We start from the raw sequence: 22,438 nt of genomic DNA, 5'->3' as shown, positions 1-22,438 counted from the left end.
GTAATTCCATATTCCGTCTGATCGTATGTCTCCGACCAATGGTATACGATGACAATATTACAAAAAGTTCATTACGTTTCCTCGGATGGCAGATGCACACGTGAAGGCGCTACGATGTGCTTGGCGCACAGTACGGGGAACCGCTCCTAGTGCCCAGACGTAGTCGACCGTTACCTTAACGACAGATATACGCGTCCTCCCTTTGCCTTGCAGTCCAATATCAGTCGTCACATCCGAATGCCCTACAAATCAGCGTACTGCACGATTCAGCCAGCGGACCAAATGGAGACTCGCAATGACGCTCCTTTCAGACTATGCCAGGTACTGATAATGCTGTCTCACTGAAGTACAGTGACATCTCCGCGCACTTCACAGTGATCACTTAATACCTGACACTCTTCGCGCCCCATATATCGACTACCGGGCCTGGTAACAGCATCAGACGGAAAAAAGCTAAAGAAAAAAAACACCAAACACGAACAGAAAACACCAAACGCGAAGAAAATTAACGCACTCTGGTGGTCGTTCTACCTGTCACAGAAAATAGCAACTGTTAAATCATTTACGCACTCGCCCATGGTGTGTACATGTACGAAATGCCATTGACATCCGACCATGTTCTCTCGGTGCTTCACATTTTTTTGGTTAGGCAGTGTATGATCGATATTCTAGTTGTGGAAACATCTTTCACAAACGCTTCAAATAAAATGCGTAAAAAATTTTCTTTTGTTATCTTTGACCAGAGGCGCCAACGCTAATTAACCGAAATTGCGTCCCAACTTTGAATTCCATTCTTTGTTGCATTGTGTATTTTAGAGAATATGTAGTATAGACCAGTGTTTCTCAGTCTTTGGTATTCACGTCTCACTTTTCAGTCATGATTTTCATCGCACCTCCGCACCCCTTTTCCTCGTATGATAGCTATACACATACGACGCTGAATGTACAAAGTTACAAACATTATAAATTACCAAAAATAAGTAAAATTTTTGCTGTTTCGCAACACCGATCGGCTACATTGACAAAACTAGAATATGTGGCCATCTATCGCTACCTGTTTGACAGGCAGCGGGCAAAAATACTCCCGAAGGTCTCAACTGCGTAACCAGTAGTCTATGAGGACATCACGCCAAGTGGCGAAACCAAAAGACAGTTTATTACTAAACTGCTCTCTGAATACTGGGCAGGGGTGGATGAAGGGTTTCGTGTAGTAAAAACAAGAGCGTTTCGCATGCTATTACCATTTTCAACATCCTGTCTTTCGCAAAACCAAATTTTCTGCGTTGACTACTTTGAAGACCAAATATAAATCTCAGCTAAACATAGAAAAGAAGTCAGTGTGTATTTCTAATATTAAACCCTTCTTCTAGAAACTTTAGTCTGCAAGCCAGGGCCAAGGAAGTTATTAATTAAAAAGTTGTTTTTAATTTGATACTGAATTGTAAATTACTAAACGCAGTTTGTAGTACTGCTACAGTCCCATTTGTAAAATGGCTCTGAGCACTTTGGGACTTAACATCTATGGTCATCAGTCCCCTAGAACTTAGAGCTACTTAAACCTAACTAACCTAAGGACATCACACAACACCCAGTCATCACGAGACAGAAAATCCCTGACCCCCGGGATCCCGGGCGCGGGAAGCGAGAACGCTACCGCACGACCACGAGCTGCGGACTTCCATTTGTAAACGCATTATATCAGTGTAAACGTGAATTTTGGTTTTTCTTGTGTCAGAATTTATTTTTTCCTTTAGCTAGCGCACGCATTCAGTGTTACCAGGCCCCCCACCCCTCCCCACCCCTAATCACCAAGAAACCCACCCTCCCCCACAGACAGAATCGCTGTTCTAGATTACAAGCACTTACACGACGCCAATACATTTCGTTACAGAGGACTTGCCTGTTGTGCGCAACTATAGGATATGATTGCGCAATCTGCAGTAAAGCAGGTCATTCCGTTATCACAGTCACAACGGAAAGATTAGTTACGCCGCGTGTTTCTGTAAGTCTGACGGCAAACATTTCGCAGCGAAGTACACAGTTCCTTGTCTCTCACCGAACGAGGTTCATATCTCCGCGCTATCACTATGATTCAGGTTTTCCTTGATTTTATGTATCTCTAGGCGAACGTCGAGACATTTCACCCGCTATGGTCAAGGTCGATTCTTTCCAGCACTTTTCCCGCATATGAGTTAGTGCAGCTACTTATGTCCTTAGCGATGAAGACACGTTGAACGGCAATCGTCTGTCCGTCAGTTCGTCCATGTCTACAGGCCACTCGTTTTTCTACTTAATTTTGGAAAAATCAAATAGGTCGAGGTGGGATATACAAATTTTTCCGTGGCTATTAAAAAATGTGTTATTGCGAGGTTAAGGCAAGTCACCTCCCCCCACCCCCCAACCACACACAATTACAGAGCCTCCACCAGCTTGAACAGTCCCCTGCTGACATGCAGGGTCCATGGATTCATGAGGTTGTCTCCATACCCGTACAGTACACGTCCATCCGCTCAATACCATTTAAAACAAGACTCGTCCGACCAGGCAACATGTTTCCAGTCTTCAACAGTCCTATGTCGGTGTTAACGGGCCCACGCGAGGCTTAAAGTTGTGTCGTGAAGTCATCAATAGTACACGTGTGGGCCTTCGTTGAATGGTTCGCTCGCTGACACTTGCTGATGACCCAGGATTGAAATCTGCAGCAATTTGCGAAAGGGTTGCACTTCTGTCACGTTGAATGATTCTCTTTTGTCGTCGTTGGTCCCGTTCTTTCAGGATCTTTTTCCTGCCGCAGCTATGTCTGAAGATTTGGTGTTTTACCACATTCCTTATATTCACATACTCTCTTTAACTGGTCATAAAGGAAATAAACTCACTTCATCGCTCGCGCGCCTACTGTAGTAGCACGTTAAGACTCAAATCTTGATAACCTGCCATTGTAGCAGCAGTAAGCGATCTAACAACTGCGCCAGACACTTGTCTTATGTAGGCGTTGCCGACCGCAGCCCTGTGTTCTGTCTGTTTCCGTATCTCTATTTGAATACGCATGCCCATATTCTTTGGTGTTTCAGTTTGGATTATACTTACAAATCTGAGTGTGACCGCTCGTTGCCCTTTTCTCGGAGAAGGTCAAGATCTGAGCTAATTCAGAATAGGGAAACATGATTTGGACAAATTTATCTCACACGTCTGTATTAGCGAGGTTAGGAACACTTTTCTATGGGAAACCTCAAGAACTAAATGCAGAGAATACAAAAATACTCTGCTCTCCCTTCTATTACATCAATTGCAACAATCGCAAGGATAATACAAGGGAAGATACGACATCTTTGAACTGGAGAGGAGCTCTTTGTATTCTTCCGGACGGACTCAATGAATAAAAATCAGCGGAAGCCAACGGCTCTTTCACCTGCCTCATACGTAACGGTTGCATATATTGATTCAGTTCCAGGTCAGAAGGTACTGAGGGACTGATTATCCTCCGATTATAAAAGTTCACTGAGTTGAATTTTTGGTTCAAATGGCTCTGAGCACTATAGGATTTAACTTCTGAGGTCAACACTCCCCTAGAACTTAGAACTACTTAAACCTAAGGACATCACACACATCCATGCCCGAAGCAGGATTCGAACCTGTGACCGCAGCGGTCCAGACTAGTGCCTAGAACCCCTCGGCCACTCCGGCCGGCCAGTTGAATTTTTGGGTGACCGCTCAAGCTCTGGTAGGATAAGGATGGTTTTGAGGAACCATGCCAGAATTTTCCTAAAATTACTTGAGAAAACCAGGGAAAATATAACCGGAGGGTATTTGAATCTACCTTCTTTCGAATATGAGTAACGTGTCTTACATTACTGATCTTCGTCTTTCTGCTTAATCAGTTTCATTTCCTCCACTCAAACATTGGAGTCATTTACATTAAGTGTATCGTTAACAGAAGTCCATTACTAATAATATCTTTGCTGCACAGAATTTTAGATTAAAAAGCTAGGACCATTCCTCTCTCATTCTTTGAAGCAACGAATACTCATCGAAGGTAGAATACGTACAAGTATCGCAAATTTAATTCGACATCACGCTTATTTTTAAGAATCTGTGCTTGGAGTAACAGAAATGTGGAATTCACGCACTATTAAGCATGATGTTATTGATGCTTCACGTAAGTGTGTACTACGGAAACATTTAAATACTATTAAGCCATGTCACTACTGTCATTACGTCGCAGCTACATCGTCAGAATATGTAGTAGCGTCACAGTTTGTATTCCCTATTAACCACCAATAATGTGCTTTGACTGGCATGCTGCTTACGTTAAGCGATTTCATAAATAAGATCCGCTCGTCTGATAACCTGAAAAGCATTTTCCACAAAATGTTTAACTTTCAAAGCTGGGGCACATCGCACTTACGAATATCCCGGTGTATAAAAATTTATAGGAGAAGTATACAGGGTTCCCGGGTTCGATTCCCGGCGGGGTCAGGGATTCTCTCTGCCTCGTGATGGCTGGGGGTTGTGTGTTGTCCTTAGGTTAGTTAGGTAAGTAGTTCCAAGTTCTAGGGGACTGATAACCATAGATGTTAAGTCCCATAGTGTTCAGAGCCATTTGAACAATTAGAAGTATACAGACTGATATAACTTTGCGGCAGTTTATATTCACTTTGAAGTCTATCGCATGTGGAGTGAGGGTAATTTCGTAATTACAATGCTAGTTATTTAACACATTCGGTCTCTCCGAAAAACGTGCCACGAGAGAAGCAATTACACTGGTTCCCTTTGCATAATATTACTCATACAAGACGAAGGAACTTTCAGGCTTACGTCATGTCGAAGAAGATGTCTTAGGTATCGAGTACACATTCGATTAAGAGAAGGACGTTTGCTTTAAGTGACTTCAGGGAAGAACGAAAAACCTAAATCTGGCCAGCCGGACTGAGATTTAAACAGCCGTTCTCAAGAATGCGAGACCAGCGTGCTAACGTCTGCGCCACCTCACTGAACATGCGAGTGTGGTAACAAAATCCAGATTAGTATCGTGAAGAATAAACATTCGAAGAATAACATGGAACAAATGATTATGTGTGATTTTATTTCCGAAGACTGTAAAAATTATTCTAGTTTTGTGTCATGAAACTACGTGGTATCATTCACACGCTGACACGATATGTAAGACATTCAAAGACAATTAAAACCAAACATTTACTCTAACTGGTATTCTCTGCATTGCCACGAAGCATCTGTTCCGAAAAAACAAGCTAAAAATTGAAGCTACATATAGGAAATATTAGTTTCAGAATAATAAAATAAAAAACCGGGCAGAAAGTCGTGTGTATTAAAAGTGCCGCTTCCGGGACCAATCTGGCAGGCGAATTAACGCTGAGGGTCGGTGTGTCACCCTGCGTGGATGTTGTTACGCAATTTCCCCACATCCAACTAGGTGAATATCAGCTGGTACCCATGTCCCTCCTCAGTTGCAGGATTCGTAAGCGATTTAGAAAACGAACTTTCACATGAATGAGGCTACAGGCTTACACTGAGTAAACACATTCCGTCCCGGGGGTAACGGTGTGGCGACAGGAAGGGCATCCGGCCATTCTTTAAATTAATCATGCCAAGTTGGTTAATAACCATACCGACCCTGCGCCAATGCGGGGCTAAGGCACTAGAGAAAGAAGATAATTACATCGAAAGCAAATGAATGATTGATGCTGAACATGGAGCCCTAGAAGAACCTATTGCCGCTTTGAGCAGCAACTTCTTAACATACATACTTATAGAAATGAAGGCAACTTATTCTCATATTAGCCGAGCGGTCTCAGGCGTCTTGCCACGATTCGCGCGGCTCCCCAAGTCGAAGGTTCGAGTACTCCCGTGTGTGTGGGAGTGTGTGTGTGTGTGTGTGTGTGTGTGTGTGTGTGTGTGTGTGTGTGTGTGTGTGTGTGTGTGTGTGTGTGTGTGTTTAGCCCAACTTAGTTTTAAGTTAGAATAAGTAGTGTGTAAGCCTTGGGACCGGTGACCTCAGCTGTTTGGCCCCATAGGAACTTACCACACAAAAATTCTTATATTTAGTACAAAGGAATACTTACATAGTCATGGAACGCCTTCGCTTCGCTGGAATGCTCGCAAGTATCCCTCCGTTCTGGCGCCGCACAATACAGATCCCAAAATACACTGTAACAAATAGAAACATTTCAGAATCATCATTCCATCCATCAGTAATAGTATGAGTAGACCGAATTACTCTAAAATTTAGTTTTTATTACGAGGGAAAATGTCTGTAATAATTCTGTTGAAGATACCAACAGACCTCATGTAAACGAAGTGGAATACGAGAGACAATGAACCCGAGGAGAAATATGAAATATATTCGATTCCCACTTCTGCCTACCTGGTAAAATACTCGTGTTTTCCTCAACGGTTGCGAATGAGTGTCGAGATGGCTTTTTCTTTTTTTTTGAAAAGTCACAAGGAATTCATTCTCGTTCCTCTTTAGTCGGAGAATCTATCCAAATTTGCTTCGCGAAGCGTCGAACAAAAAAAAAAAAAAAAAAAAAAAAAAAAAAAAAAAAAAAAAAAGGTTCAAATGGGTCTGAGCACTATGGGACTCAACTGCTATGGTCATCAGTCCCCTAGAACTTAGGGCTACTTAAACCTAACCAACCTAAGGACATCACACACATCCATGCCTGAAGCAGGATTCGAACCTGCGACCGTAGCAGTCGCACGGTTCCGGACTGCGGGCCTAGAACCGCGAGACCACCGCGGCCGGCAAGCGTCGAACAGCAAAACCGTGACCTACAAAACAGCAACACATCAAAATTCCACTAGGTTTCTCGCAATAGGCTTCCATCACACGAACGAGCGATGCATGACCAAGAACTCTTTAATCTTCAAATTGACAAAGTCCAAAATTCTCTGTCAAGAAAATCGAACTTCAAAAGGCCTTCACGGGAAACGGAAGAAAATAAGACAACATACTCGTGAGGGAAATTAGAGAACACAGCATGCGATCTCAACATACTGTTAATTGCTGAAATTGATTCGACATCATCATACACGATAAATATAAAATGAATGACATCGTTCTTTGACTTCCACTTTCTTAATAAGAAGACGTGTAGTCACAAAATACTGCTTCAGGCAAGCAAATATGAAGTTTATATTTAAATCAAAGAACGGCACTAGAACCGTATATCGTAGATTTACACTTCTGTCTCTAAGCTGGTCGTAGGTTGTGCTCCAAAAAGGAACAGCATAGACAGATGTGATGACCTTTCTGTAGGACCCCATCATTTTGCAGGCCAATGCTGAAGCACGTACGGTGCAAGCTGTCACTGATTTGTTTGACTGATGGGGCTACTAAGTGCTATACCACTTACTGCACTCCTCAGACGCAATCCCTCATGAGTTCAACTCTATTTTTAAACTGAAGGAAACTTCACGGCATTCGCTTCAGAACTGCTACAAATTCTTCGGGGAATAGACCGCGCCGCTCGAACTGTAAACACAACTGGCACTGCTAAGAGTATTGCACTACTTCCACATCTCTGCAACGGGTTATACACAATGTTGGTGACTACTTTGAAGGCCAGTAAAACTTTGAAACACGTATCTATTTTGTACGAGCTGTAAGTAAATAATTGCCACTATTAAAGTTCCAACCCTCGTTTTTGTCAGTTGTCGTTCATCCCTGAAAATAGTAAATTATTCTCACTACGCTACGGCGTCAGAGGAAAGCAGTTTAATACTGGTCGCACCAATGTGTTGGTAGAAGAATATCATTATCAACTATAAAAAGATCATCTGCAGAGCGTTTCAATATCTGCTACTGGTCTCTGAACTTCAGGCCGCGCGGGGTAGCCGTGCGGTCTGTGGCGCATTGTCAGGGTTCGCGCGGCTCCCACCGTCGGAGGTTCGAGTCCTCCCTCCCGCGGGCGTGTGTGTGTGTGTGTGTGTGTGTGTGTGTGTGTGTGTGTGTGTGTGTGTGTGTGTGTGTGTGTGTCTTGTTCTTAGCGTTAGTTAGTTTAACTTAGATTAAGTAGTGCGTAAGCCTAAGGATCGATGACCTCAGCTGTTTGGTCCCATAGGCATTTACCAGAAATTTCCAAATTTTCTCCGAACTTCTGTCATTTTAGCACCTACTGGAATTCACATGATCCTACACAGTCTCATGTTATGTAAAACAGTCAGGCGAAGAAGCACACCACACCAGCGACCACAGTCTTGGGCCTTAACGCTTTTCGACTACGCACTGTGACGTCTCTGTGTCACCTAGTTGTGTTAGGTTACAGCATCGAACTAATACTCTACGGAAAAGTTATGCTCATAGGAAAGAAACTCCTGGCTTATGCTAACAGTAACTTCCGGCAAGTGCATGCAGTGTGAATCGACGTGGAGCGCGAGAAACTAACTGTCGAGTGTCTAGTAGAACTAGTCTTCAGATTGTTGGCGAAGGTGGTACAGTGCAGTGGCCGCATAGCAGTGCGCTCAAAGACAATGTGATCGAGAGCCAAGACAAGAGGAGCTTGATATCGTGCCTACCATAGGTCTTCCAGTCTTTAAAAAGGCAGACTGTATTGTCACGTACTCTGATGTAAAATGATGTCGCGCTGTAGATGAAAATTAAGTGAGAAGAGGACAATGACTGAACGGTACAGCTGAGGTGAACCGAATCGTGGGTAAAAACCTGACAACTTCGAAGGCTAGGAAGGGTAACAATGTCTGGAAAAGGAAGTCGGCAACAACTAAAACCCGTAATTTCCTTTCGCGTCTCCCGTTCTGATTTGTTATTTAGGTTTACATACGTATGTTACTTCTCCGTAAAATGCCACACATGCCGGAAAGACAACTGAATAGGTAGATTAGGCAGTAACGTCATACTTTCAGACATACCAGAATTGTTACTTTAGCGAGGCATCCCAGTCAACGCACGTTATTGGTGGTTAATAGGGAATACAAGCTGTGATACATCAAAAACAGAAAAACAAATGTAAGAAAATAATTTGTGATGATAGACGAGTTCCCATGTTCAGGAGCTTCGACAGACTTTGAATTATGCTAGGGCGGTTTCCCCCTGCCATTCAACAGGAAGTCATTGATCAGAGTACACGCACAGTCCGCATGTTAGTTGGACGTTGTACACAAGGTAGGTATGGTGACATTCAAGGATCCATCTTACAGATACAATGATACTGGTCACTCGCTTATGACCACTTATTTAGACTCTAAACTGGGTGGGCCATGTGATCTCTGTTTGCAACGAAATGTCGCCCTCAACACTAGCTCATACCAGTTAGAATTGCTATTTAGCAGGTAGCCGGCATTCGAACGCGATGTCTAAACGAAACTATTTATCAGGAGTATTCTGAGTCGATATTGCAAATACCTATCCTGTATCCAGAGCTCCTGTAGTTACATGTCGGTATCCAGGCGAGGTGCAGCGCGGAATGGACGCGCGGTTTGAGGCTAAGTAAGTTTAAGTAGTTTTTAAGTCTAGGGACCGACGACCTCCGTAGTTTGGTCCCTAAGGATTTCATACACATTTGAAAATTTGAACATCAAGACGAGGAAACGACAAACCGTCGGCTGTGAGAAATTTCAAATCTTTAGATTTGATTTTAATAGCTCCGGCCGTGAAACCAACTTTTTTCATTGATTACTTAAAGAAACTGATGTCTCTTCTTTCTTGCGCTGCACGTAATTGCAGAGTCAGATATTAGTCGTTACTATGACCTGTGCACATTCCTTAACTAACATCTGAGTGACATACTCTGTACTGCTGTTAATACAGTCCAGCATAAACAATGCCACTGGCGTCCTGACGACCTTTGACGTCTGGTCTCAATCCCATATCATTAATGAAATTACGGATTATTGAAAGACTCCTGGAATTTTCACTCCGTGTCATTCCCTTCATTACATGAACCAACAATACCAGTCCATTCTCGGTAACAAAGCTAAGTGTTCACATGCAGATACCTATTAGGTAAACAGGTTTTATGTGCCATATTGTAAAACACAGTCTTAATTATATCTGTATGCAGGACGCCTGAGTACTGAGAAAAGGAACAAAAACAACAGATATCCTCACAGCTTAAGATCTTTAGCGATGATAATAAAAAGAAGAATGAAAATTAATTTTTAACAATCTAATCCGACGAGGCGATTCGAAGACGGAGGTGAAGCTCGGAGAAGGAGATGAGGTACGGCATCAGCCGTATCCTTTCGAAAGGAACCATCCCCGCATTCGCCTCAATAGAGTTTCGACAGTCAACGAACTCTTTTTCAACATAACTGCCTATAGGTCGTCGAACAGTACAAATATTTAGCGCAAAGTTTAATATCCAGCTAAAAGAACTATGCAATAACTTTAATGATGTCTGCGACTGTCAGTCAGAAATGTTCAGGAACAGCAATATACTCACAACTGTAGGTACACTAGTTTACGAATATTACCAATGGCTACTTTACAAGGTATTACAATTACTTCTTGACAGAAACCTGAAACCAGCAAGAGCGTACCCATTATCTGAGATAGGTGGCTGGGAGCAGCTCACAGTGTGTGACGAAATAGTTCTGAGATTTCTCGACAGTGAGAGTATATTTAACAGTCACCGGTAATCGGACAAAGTTGTTAACACTAAGGTAAATAAGAAGCAGAGGCACAGTATAGAGCAAGGGAGGGGGGGGGGGGAGGGGCTATCAAAAAGTTTCCTTTAGAAGGCTGTCAGAGTCGTTATGCCAATCAAACAAAATTGCCGTGAACATTCAGGCAATCATCCCACCGACGCACCAGGTTGGTAAAACACGGTGCCCTGCTGCGTGAAGTAGTCCGTAACTGCCTGCTACACATCCTCGTCCGACAGGAATCGTCGACCCTTCAAGGCATTTTTTAAGAGACCGTAGGCTTGTTAACCGCATGGGGGAGACATCAGGACTCTAGAGCGGGTGCTGGAGTGTCTCCAACTTGAGTTGACGTAACTTTTGCCTTGCGACATTTGCCATATGGGGACGTCCGTTATCATTAAGCACAAGCACCCCTTGCTTAATAATTCCACAGCGGTGGTTTTCGACATATATGCTGCCCCACACACATTCTTCGTTCCCCGACGAATGTCAACCTGTAGTTCTCCTTCTGCAACCAAGAAATGAATAACAGCACGTTAGTCCTGCCTACACTCATTCTGTAATAATGTCGCCGTAGTTCACATTTCAAATGTGTATGAATTCCGAAGGGACCGAACTGCGGAGGTCATCTAGCCCTAGACTTACACAATATTTACACTAACTTAAATTAAGTTAGGCTAAGAACAACAATACACACGTATGCCCGAGGGAGGACTTGAACCTCCGGCGGGAGGAGTCGTGCTATCCGTGATATGGCGCCTGAAACCACGCCGCCACTCCGCGCAGCTTCACGTTTCCGTGCTTACCACATGCACAACGGAAAGACACGACTGCTACACTAATTCTTTGCCTACATGTAGGTCCTTATATACCCACACTAGAGTCACGCTACGTTGCATATTCGCTGCAGCAGAGCTCTCAAACGGAAAATGTTTGAAAGTTCCTTACAAATCGACTCTCATCCCCATTTTCTAGAAACGATTCACTTGAGTTTCGAATCCGCGCCTGAAACTGTCCTCGGCGCATTCGATGCCTGTGGACTCGAGCCATGAACAACAGTCGTGATGCCTTGTTTATAATTCGGGGCGAACACGCGACCGCAAGAAACTAATCTGGAAGAAAACAAAATCGCAACGCACAGGAGGAGTTGTACTACAAACTGATGTTGGTAGGCATGTTTCTACATATGAAAGACGTCTATTCAAACTTCGCGCCAGTCGCTTAAGAGTGTCGTCAGTAACGCCAATTTGAGGATGCTAATCAGGTTTGCTTTAAATACATGTAACGTTCGGGAAGGATAGTTACCGTCGAAATTGGACGTGGTGAGTAAGAACACCTTTAAGGCGACAAAGACGTCATTATCAACACCACCTTGGCAGGAATGTAGCCGCTGCATTACTGCTGGCAGCAGGAGAATGTACGGTCTCAAGAAGACGACCACGTGGCACTACCGGGAGGGACGACCGTTGTGTTCACCGTGGAGCTCTGGCGAATCGTACTGCATCTGCAGCAGCAATCTAAGCAACAATTGGCACCACAGTGACAACGAACTGTTACAAGTCTTTTTCTTCGAGGACAGGTCCTGGCCAGACGCCCTGTGGAGTGCATTCCACTGATTCCAAACCACCGCCAATTTGCGACATCAGTGGTGCCAAGCGAGAGCTCCTTGAGGGCAGGATGGAGGTCTGTTGCGTTTTCTGATGAAAGCTGGTTCTGCCTCGCTGCCAGTGATGGCCGTGTGTTGGTTAGGAATTTGGGGGCCTGCAACCAACTTGTCTGCGCGCTAGACACACTATACCTACACATTGAGTTATGGTCTGGGGTGAGATTTCGTATGACAGTAGGAACACTCGTGGTTATCCCACGCACCCTGGCTGCAAACTTGTACGTCAATCTGGTGATCCCACCTCTTGTGCTGCCATCTATGAACAGCATTCCGGGGACGAGGGTTTCCAACAGGATAACGCTCGTCGACATACCGCTGTTGTAAACTAACATGCTCTACAGTGTGTCGACATGTTGCCTTGGCCTGCTCGATCACCGAATCTCTCTCCAATCGAGCACATATGGGACATCATCGGACAACTCCAGCTTCATCCACAACTAGCACTAACCGTGCTTCTAGTGACTAAGTGCAGCAGGCATGGGTCTTGATCCCACAAACTGGTATCTGCCACCTGTACAACATAATGCATGTACGTTTGCATGCTTGCATTCAACCGTCTAGTGGGTACACCAGTTATTAATGTACCAGCATTCACATTTTCAATGGTTTATCTTCAGTTTACGTTAACCTGTGATCTTACAATGTCAGTGACGTAAACAAGTTACCTAGATAAATGTAGTCCCGAAATTTCATTAGTCTACATTAATGATTATTTGATATTGCAATTCTTCCGTCAGTGTATTTCACCATTTAATGCCCTATCAGTGTATTAGCAGAAACTGAATTTCACCTGCACCTTCATGAATTTACAAAGGACGCGCTAATGCCATTACATTCTGTAGATGACAATTTCAGCGTCTGTTCGAAGTTTTCTTTTCTCCTGTTCCCTACTGTTTATCCTGTCCTGTACAGGGTTCGCTATTCAGGATTTAGCAAATCTTGTAATTTATCTTTGTGAGCGAATCCTCTCCCTGACGCCACAGTTGTCAAGGGACGTCTGTCTGAATAGCATGAATTATGTTCTGTGTGGTATCGTATTTTAACTATTTGTGTACAATGTTATCAGAGGCGGAAACTGGGGCACAGCCCAACATTTGCCCACACGGGCGTAGGAAACCGCCTAAAAATCAGACTTAAGCTGGCCTGTGTTCCAGCCCACGGTCACTTACCCGCCACGCGTTTTCGATCCGGGTCTGGTTCACTTCCCTGTCTCGGAAACTGGAGCGCTATGCTGCGCAACGCATATGAAACGAAAGAAGTAATCGTACGAGCTTTGAGTAAGAATGGAAATGTGCATTACGAACTCAGATCATTAAGACTGCGCTATTTTCTTTAACACTGACTGCCGTTCCCGTAACCCTTGCCGTTTCCGTTGCAACATAATGACCGATCGAGCCCTCAATATAAGTGATTTAGCATTTAAAGGCAGGAGAAAATGTTACAAAATGGTTCAAATGGCTCTGAGCACTATGGGACTCAACTGCTGTGGTCATTAGTCCCCTAGAACTTAGAACTACTTAAACCTAACTAACCTAAGGACATCACACACATCCATGCCCGAGGCAGGATTCGAACCTGCGACCGTAGCAGTCGCACGATTCCGGACTGCGCGCCTAGAACCGCGAGACCACCGCGGCCGGCAGAAAATGTTACACCTTCAAATCACGGGATCGGCTGTCTACCGAAATTTTCGCGCCCCGTCAGTTGATGGGACTGCCAATTAAGGCGTTAAATGTGTCGACATCTACACCTCGGAAGGACTGTAAATTTCTACATGGCCAAAAAATTTTTTTGGCGCGCACCCAAACTATTCGATTTAATTTCTATGAATGACGATATACTTATTTACTGCTATGCATACTACTACGTTGTAGATACTTTTGCAAGTAGGGAATGATCTCTGATGTCAGATTCAGTTTTGATCAACAAAACAGGAAATGAAAAAGCACGAAACTGCGGTAACGTTAGGAAGGATTCCTGCTGTTACGGCATTCCATTACTGACTTCTGTTTTTTCGGCTATGAAGCTCACTGTTTCATAGACGTCTAGGTTTTAACTTTTGACCCCTCTCAATGGACTGTATTATTTTTAGGCTCTTACATCTAAATATTTCAGAGTTCATACGTCGTTTGCATTCTACAGCCTTTAAATGAAGATTTTGACCGTGTCTTTTCTGCCAACTCTTACCAACCAAACCAAAAATAGGAACCCATTTGTGTCCTTACGAAAACCGGACTTTTTAGAATATCAATCCAATGAATACGTATGTTCAGTAGAGATATCCTTAAGTTCCGCACAGAAATATAAACAGATTGCCGGCCGGTGTGGCAGTGCGGTTCTAGGCGCTACAGTCTAGAGCCGAGCGACCGCTACTGCCGCAGGTTCCAATCCTACCTTGGGCATGGATGAGTGTGATGTCCTTAGGTTAGTTAAATTTAATTAGTTCTAAGTTCTAGGCTACTGATGACCTCAGAAGTTAGGTCGCATAGTGCTCAGAAACATTTGAACCTATAAACAGGTTTTCACTGCTATCTGCAATACGATACCATAACAGATACGAAGTGCAAGATAGGTAAGAGTCATTTCATGTACCACCTACTGCTAGAAACTTAAAGAATGAAAAACTTAAATTCCACAGCAGAGTTTAAAATGCTACGAAACGTACTGACGCGTCAAAGCTATTTGGCTGTACTAGTGCTCTAACACTTGCTTGTAACTGACAAAGCTCTGAAGATGCCTAGATACTCACCAAAACCCACTTTTAAAAATACCGCAGGGCAGTGACTATGTGCCCTCGAAGAAAGGATATGACGAAGAATGGCTGCTAATGCAAGGCATGCAAGAGAACGTCGCGAAACGTAGATGGAGAACTCAGTCGGTAAGAATGCTGGCCGTGAGAGGCTAGGGTCCACGTTCTGGTCTCCGCCCTGCAAACATTTTTAGCCTGTCAGGGAATTTCTCAGGTCTTTTTCCCGCAAGTTATTTTTCTCTCGAAACTGATGCTATTTAATGCGCTATTAAGCATTGCCACAGAGAAGTAGTCATTTATCAAAAATGTACCCACTATAGACATAATAATGCAAAGTTGCATACTGTCAATACATTCAGTAATGAAAATTTATGTGAACATTCTTCCCAAGGAATCTTTACTCTTTTCACTTTGGTACATCTCAATTCCCTCTTGATCCGAAGCCATGTACTAATTACGCCCAAGCACAAGACTTACAGCTGAATTCTGCACCAATTCTACGTCATATGAAATGCCATTTAAGGCAAACGAGAGACACGTACACCCAATAGTTTCGCCACTGAGAAGTATGTTTTTACTTATTCGAGATGAACTTGGCTTGAACGCGGAGCAAAGACACGACAGCCCGAGAGACTATTTGAGGTAACTCAATTCGCACAAGTTACATCATACCGGTGTGTCAGTTTACGCACGTCGAAGGTATCTTCTGTTTCGCCTCTGTTGTCGGCGGCCATACAAGCAGGATTTATATTATACACCTTAATTATTGCTTAGAGTGCACGACCTTATGGCACATTACACTTGATTAAGCAAATAAGCAGGCAAGTCACACATATACAGTCTTTAGCGTGATGATAAATATTATCAACAAAGAGTTAGTTTAGGTTTTGCAAATAGAGGCTGCCCACAGTTTTGACAACAACAAAAATCACTTATGGCTACATTATTCGTTAAAGCCTTTCACTGCGGATTTAGCCTGAGCAGCCGCCTGTCATATGCGCGTAATTTCAGTGTGGTTCGTATGTGGACGACTATAGAAGCGTTTCATTGTTGAGAAAAAATGAAACGCTAAATTCATTATTATAGTGTTAAACCGATTCTTTTTTATCTTTATAGATACACTTTTCAAAAGGGTATTTTATTAGGAGAAAAAATACTTAGGTTATTACATTAGTAAAACTTCGAAGGGTGTTATTTTTCCGAGACAAAACTTCAAACATTAAGGCGCATTATATTTTATATAAATGTACGTAAGGTCACTTGTCATGTTTTGAACATACGATACGCGTTCTCTCAGCAGTCTTCTTCTTTGATGTTTCTGGGATTAACGAGGTGAAGTGCCGCTCGGTTCGGCGTAAGGGATTAACACAATCAGCCCATCTCCTTCCACGATGGCCCTCTGTTCGCGGTCAGTGGTGAATCTCTATGATCTTCTTTGAGAGTTTCTGATGAGAATTAGGTGCCGATATATTTCTTCCCGTTTGAGTTTCTTATAAAACATCCATCATATGAAAAATACTTTTTTATACCATTTTGAAGTTTCTCGCGCACATTCTACTGAACTTACCATCATATCTCTCCTGTCGACGGCCCCCTATTTTCATTGTAGCTTAAGATGCAAGCTTGTTTCAATTTGGCTTCATTTGCCTTCTGTCAGTCGTTACAGTTTCACTCTTGTCAAGAGCTCTAAGCACATCACTTCCCGCTTTTACCATTTCTTGCCATAGCTTGTCCTGCAACCTGAGAGCAGGAAGTGTATTTGTTGACAAACTTGATCACACCTGTTATAAGCTTTTTTGAAGGAGCAGGCATACCTTTACGGTTTCTCCTTACAATTCCACACGCATGAGCCACTCTGTCATGCAGATAAGCAAATAATACTAATTATCAAAATACAGTGCGTGATATTTACCAAGATACCGTTCTACTACAGCAAGAACAATGCTTATAGGTATTCCAACATTTCCACAAAAAATTGTCATTTTTTTACGTCCGCTGCTGCACCCACAGAAATAATACAGTCAAGAATATATCCAGTTTCACAATCATAGAATACAAAAAGTTTTACGCAAAATCTATGGCGTTTGGATGGAATCAACTGTTTGAAGATGACTCGATCTTTGTACCTAACTAAACTTTCATCAATGCACAAAGTTTTAAAAGGATGGAAAAAATCTAAATACTTTTATTAAATGATCCACAATGCGCCTAATTTTTCAGGTTTTATCATCTCCAGGGCCCTCATTGTTACCACGAAAGTGTAACATCATTAGTAACAGAAGGTACTACTATTGGATTAAACCCAAACGGATAGTTCGTCCAATAAATGTTTTGCCTCATTTTTTCTCACTTGCGCCATGAGAAAATTTGCGGTGAGGAAACAAATTTCATTACACTGCGAATTTCCATCGTCACAGTTTTTACTTATCACCATCGTCGTCGTCGTAAAGGCACTTGTAATACAGATTAAATTGCTTAGCTACATAGTTTACACTTTCTTTGCTAAAAATGACTTTGAAGCAGTCCTACACAGTAGATGAATAATCTTAACTTGCGATTTGCAAACGGAATGACTATTACCGAAATTATACACTTTGGTGTCTAAATCACAGAGCCTTTCCCTCTAATATCATCTGTTTTGAGTCTTAACAGGCTCTTCTTCGGAATCTTCCGAAAAAGCGATGCTATATCAAAAATCTGTATCTGCATTTACTGGTTCAGCGTTAGCTGGTTCACCAACATTCTGAATATTTGTTGTGACGCCGTCACCTACACGCTCTTTGGCGTCACTCTGTCCAACCATTGTCACCTGGATTGGGAATAATGAAGTCATCATCACTTTGATGAAGAAAACTGAAGAGCTCATCTTTTAAAACGGACAGTAACGCCGTATCACTTATTCGATAACAAGGAAAGTGCAGCACATAAACTAGAAAATGATAAGATACCAATGACCTCTCAAGAGATTTCAGCCTTCAGTAAGTCGTTCGGATAAGTATATACGCACTTTAGCTGTATTCACGCATCTAACTGTTTTCATTAGTAAATTCCCTTTGTTCCGAATTTCTGACTCGGGAACTCTGTCTGCATTTTTGTTGCCTACTTGGTTCAAATGGTTAAAATGGCTCCGAGCACTATGAGACTTAACATCTGAGGTCATTAGTCCCCTAGAACTTAGAACTGCTTAAACCTAACTAACCTAAGGACATCACACACATCTATGACCGAGGTAGGATTCGAACCTGCGACCGTAGCGGTCGCTCGGTTCCAGACTGTAGCGCCTAGAAGCGCAAGGCCACTCCGGCCGGTTGTTGCCTACTCCTTAGTCGCCAAACTCAGTTTTTTTTACTCTCCATCACGTATAAATTTAGTCCGTGAGAGGTACCTAGATTTTAGCTATATGAGTTTCCTTTTATTATCGAACGATCTTCAGAGAAATAGGCCGAATATTTTCCCTTGCATAGAGACCAACGAACCTCGTTTTTGAAACAACTCCGTTCTTAAGGTACTTTTCGAAATAAGATCACATATCTACCTGACTCAACGAGGTTAGTTTGCACTATTACTATAAAACGTTATCGAGTTGCCGTTATTTTACCTCCTATCATTTGTTATTGATATCATCGAACAGCCTGGACATCTACTCTGGACCTATGAATACTCCCTCTTCGAACGTAGTCCAAACATGTTAGCTTTTTATACGTTTTGCCGGCAGACTTATTTCTCTTCTACCCATCTGCATTCTTTCTTGACGAGAACGCTGAAAGTTGGATTGCCGTTATCTTGCGTCTACACGATTTTTCGTACGCGGCCTCCTAGTAATACCCCGAGGTAGTGATGGGACAACAGACTTGTTTTAACAACCGATTGGCCTGTCTACTGTATTGCGTTCAGTCGGTTTTTTCAGTCTAAAGAAAAAAACGAATAAAACGAATCTCTTCGACCGTATCAGGTATTTGGGTGTATTCACACACTCTCCGGGTTTGAGTGATCTCTCATACTTTCTGAACCTTTTCAGTTATACACGGTCCGGGGGGGAAAAATCCATCTCCCAGATAGAGGCCGCTGTGTGAGCTGTGGTGCAGATACTAATTGGAGGGGGTGCCGATCGACAGCCGTATACCTGCCATTTTTCAACAGGCGCAATGGATTGGCTAGGTAAGCATCGTGATTTTATTGTGGAGGAGTATACACAATGGTGGTTATGTGATTACTGCTCACCGAGCTTTTCGCATTAGGTTCGAACTTGACCAAGATGATTCTGTTCCTGATATAAAAACTATTAGAATTTGGGTTTCAGACTTCAAACGCGGGAGACTATTCCTGAGGTGACAGGCGCGAGTAAGGTTTATTGATTATGTTCATAAAGTGCACATCTTTCATGCTGGAGGTCAATTTATAAATACAAACAGAACCCAGTACATCATAACAGTAGGAAAAGGCGTAGGAATTATAGAGCAGTAAAATTGTGTATCTACCGCGAAACTAAAGTAATTATTGATGTTCTGAAAAATAGGACGGCTTACTTTTAAAGAAGAGCTCTATAGTAAATAGATTACTGCTAAAACCCGGTAACTAAGTACTGTTCTGATAAATATATACAACTGAATCTACCATTACGTGACAGTCCGAATTTTCAAATAACTAATACGTTTGATATTATCGTTCTGTGGAAGGTGCAAAAAAAAAAAAAAATGTGCAGATGAAGTAGATGGCCAAGAATATTTACTCGTACATCAACGTTAATAGAGGATGCGGGTAAATCGTAAAATAGCATGGAAGCCCAATTTCTGGACCGTTTCAAATTTTATTTGTACGTGATACCAAACTACGTTGTTTATTCCTACAAATTTGGAATCTATTTTGCAGTCCACGGTGCTTTTATGATACAGTTTTTCTGTACATTAACCTTATCAATTTGGTCCCGTACAAATTCGCCACTCCTCTTTCCCCTGGTGCTTATCCTCATAATATGTTACGCTTTTCAAACCATTCTAATTTAATATCTGTGTTACCGCTGCTAATATGTTAGTTATATTTCTCTCATGGGAATTCCTGAACTTTTTCGATGGTGTATTTTATTCTTCACACTACCACTTTCTTAATTTTTTTAAGAATGTTTGCAAAGATATGTCGTAAGGGGATACATATGGATCGTAAATGTTTGGCACGATCAAGATATTTTTCAGCATAAAACTGCACCGCTGCTCTAACAGTTTGGCGACAGTCGCCATAAATGACAACAATATCCACATTTTCTACTGTCCAGTACATTGTGTACGCCTAAAGAGCCTCACGACGAAGTTGTCTGGACGCTACCACAGCAGAACAGGCTGATGGACTTAGATGTGTACGGCTAAACACATCTGCCATACCTTAATTGCGCGTTTGCTTCCGTTGGGTAAAATATGGCACTTGTTTGTGGGATCCGTTCTCCTGACAACTGGAGAGTGGTTTGTGGCGGTGTTATCTTAATATTAAAGTTCTACACATTAACGTCGCTGTAGTCCTCTTCGAAGGCTTTTTCGAATGCCACGTAAATATGTAATTTCATTTTAACACTTAAAATGCGGAGCCCGTGTCAGTGTGACAGCCATAAAAATTGAGTTAAAATGGAGTATATCAGAAAATTTCTCACACTGACAGCCATAATTTAGCTAAAACTGCAGTTATATACGGTGGTCAGGAAAGAGTCTGAAAAACTTGTAAGGGTGTTGCAGCGTAGGATGTGCTGCGAAATAATTGTTATGAAAACTTCGATGCGTCGCGGCGTTTCCGAGTTAATTAGCATTGAAGTCAGGTCGTTGCGTGCGAGAATTCAAACCACCCGCCAGAGACGGTGTCGGTAAACGCCTTCCTCGTTTATTTTCCTACAACCGAACAACAAAGCGATATACAAAAACTGAACATGGGATGGTAGTAAGGATCGAATCCTACCTACGGGTCCTACGCTACAAGAGCAACCGACCTTGATTCTACCTGGCGGGCTACTTTGAATTTGCGCTTGCAACGGCCTGATTGTCTAATTAGCTATGAAGCGGCGGAACGTATCGAATTTTTTCTTAATTATTTCTCAGCATAACCTACACTGCAACACCGTTACAAGCTTTTCAGGCTGTTTCTGACCACCCTGTATAAATGGAAATGTCCAAATTTGACAGCCAGTCCAGAGTACTTTAAGTAAGTTGGCGTAGAGTCCTCGGGTCACTGGCAAACACTCTAAACTTGCACTCGAAAATGTGTAATCCCATTTCTTCAATGTGTAATCACACCTCCCTTGAACCGGCCGGATGCGGTTGCAGCCTCTATCAGGTTTAGCGCGGTAGCTGGCATCCCTCACCCCTCTGTTCCATCGGGAGCCATATGAACTCTGTTGGGCGGATGGCCGTTACAGCGTTGTTAACATATGAAGGTCACGTCGGAAGAGCCGGCCGGGGTGGCCGAACGATTCTAGACGCTACAGTCTGGAACCGCGCGACCGCTACGGTCGCAGGTTCGAATCCTGCCTCGGGCATGGATGTGTGCGATGTCCTTAGGTTAGTTAGGTTTAAGTAGTTCTAAGTTCTAGGGGACTGATGACCTCAGATGTTAAGTTCCATAGTGCTCAGAGCCATTTGAACCATTTTTTTTTCCACGTCGAAAGAACTCTTACTTTCTGAATCAGCCAGTGCGGTCTGATTTCAGAGGAGCTGTTGGTGACTCTTTTAGTGTACCGTACAAAGGAGACTCCTTATGAGGAGTCATCTTCATAATTTCTACCTTAGCTGCTTTCCCCAAGGAAGAAGCCACCTCCAGAGATTGTAGTTATTTGCAAACAGGTGGTTCATGGGCAACGGTTTAATACCGGCTACTTCCTCCACGAAGGTCCCGCTACACAGCAGCGCGTTTCCAAGGGAACTATGATTAGTTCTTTTCAGGACCAAACAAGCATGGAACACTCATCAGTCCGCATGAGGATGACTTCATCTGCTAAGAGTTGATATCTCTTAAGCCTTATGTTGCAGATGTTATGTTCATATGTCGGAACAATCCAGGCGATTCACACCGAGAATGACCGATTTTTCCAGAGGAGAAGATTCCATAGACATGTTCCGGTTGGTGCCATAAATGGTGAACAATACAGCATTGTAGGGTATGTCAGATCTCATCTCAGTGCTTATAAGTAACTTATCGATACAGGACAGATGGTACCTGTTTTGGTTGTAGAGATTGCCAGCACCACCGTTTTAAATATCTGCAAATTTCCGCAAGTAAGTTGGCCAAATCCATATGTAAAATACTTCAGTCATTCAGCTGTGTACGTTGGTGATATCATCGGGCATAGTGCTGTATGGTATATCAAAGAGGACAGCTATGGAGTTATTTTAAATGAATTTATGGATATATATCTTATATGCGGCTTG

At 42.8% G+C, this 22,438-nt stretch overlaps 1 protein-coding gene across 15 annotated transcripts in view; it reads right to left on the bottom strand.

Annotated features, from left to right (window-relative positions):
- LOC126297419 (single-stranded DNA-binding protein 3) overlaps positions 1–22,438 on the bottom strand; it is a 325,367-nt gene that overhangs the window by 197,706 nt on the left and 105,223 nt on the right. For all 15 annotated transcript variants that reach the window (XM_049988215.1, XM_049988217.1, XM_049988220.1 and 12 more), the window contains exon 4: positions 6,081–6,165. In XM_049988215.1, coding sequence (XP_049844172.1) covers positions 6,081–6,165 — 85 coding nt within the window. The remainder of the gene's footprint in view (positions 1–6,080; positions 6,166–22,438) is intronic.

This window comes from Schistocerca gregaria, chromosome X, assembly GCF_023897955.1.
Source record: "Schistocerca gregaria isolate iqSchGreg1 chromosome X, iqSchGreg1.2, whole genome shotgun sequence".
NCBI lineage: Eukaryota > Metazoa > Arthropoda > Insecta > Orthoptera > Acrididae > Schistocerca > Schistocerca gregaria.
This window is presented reverse-complemented; position numbering and strand designations above follow the sequence as displayed.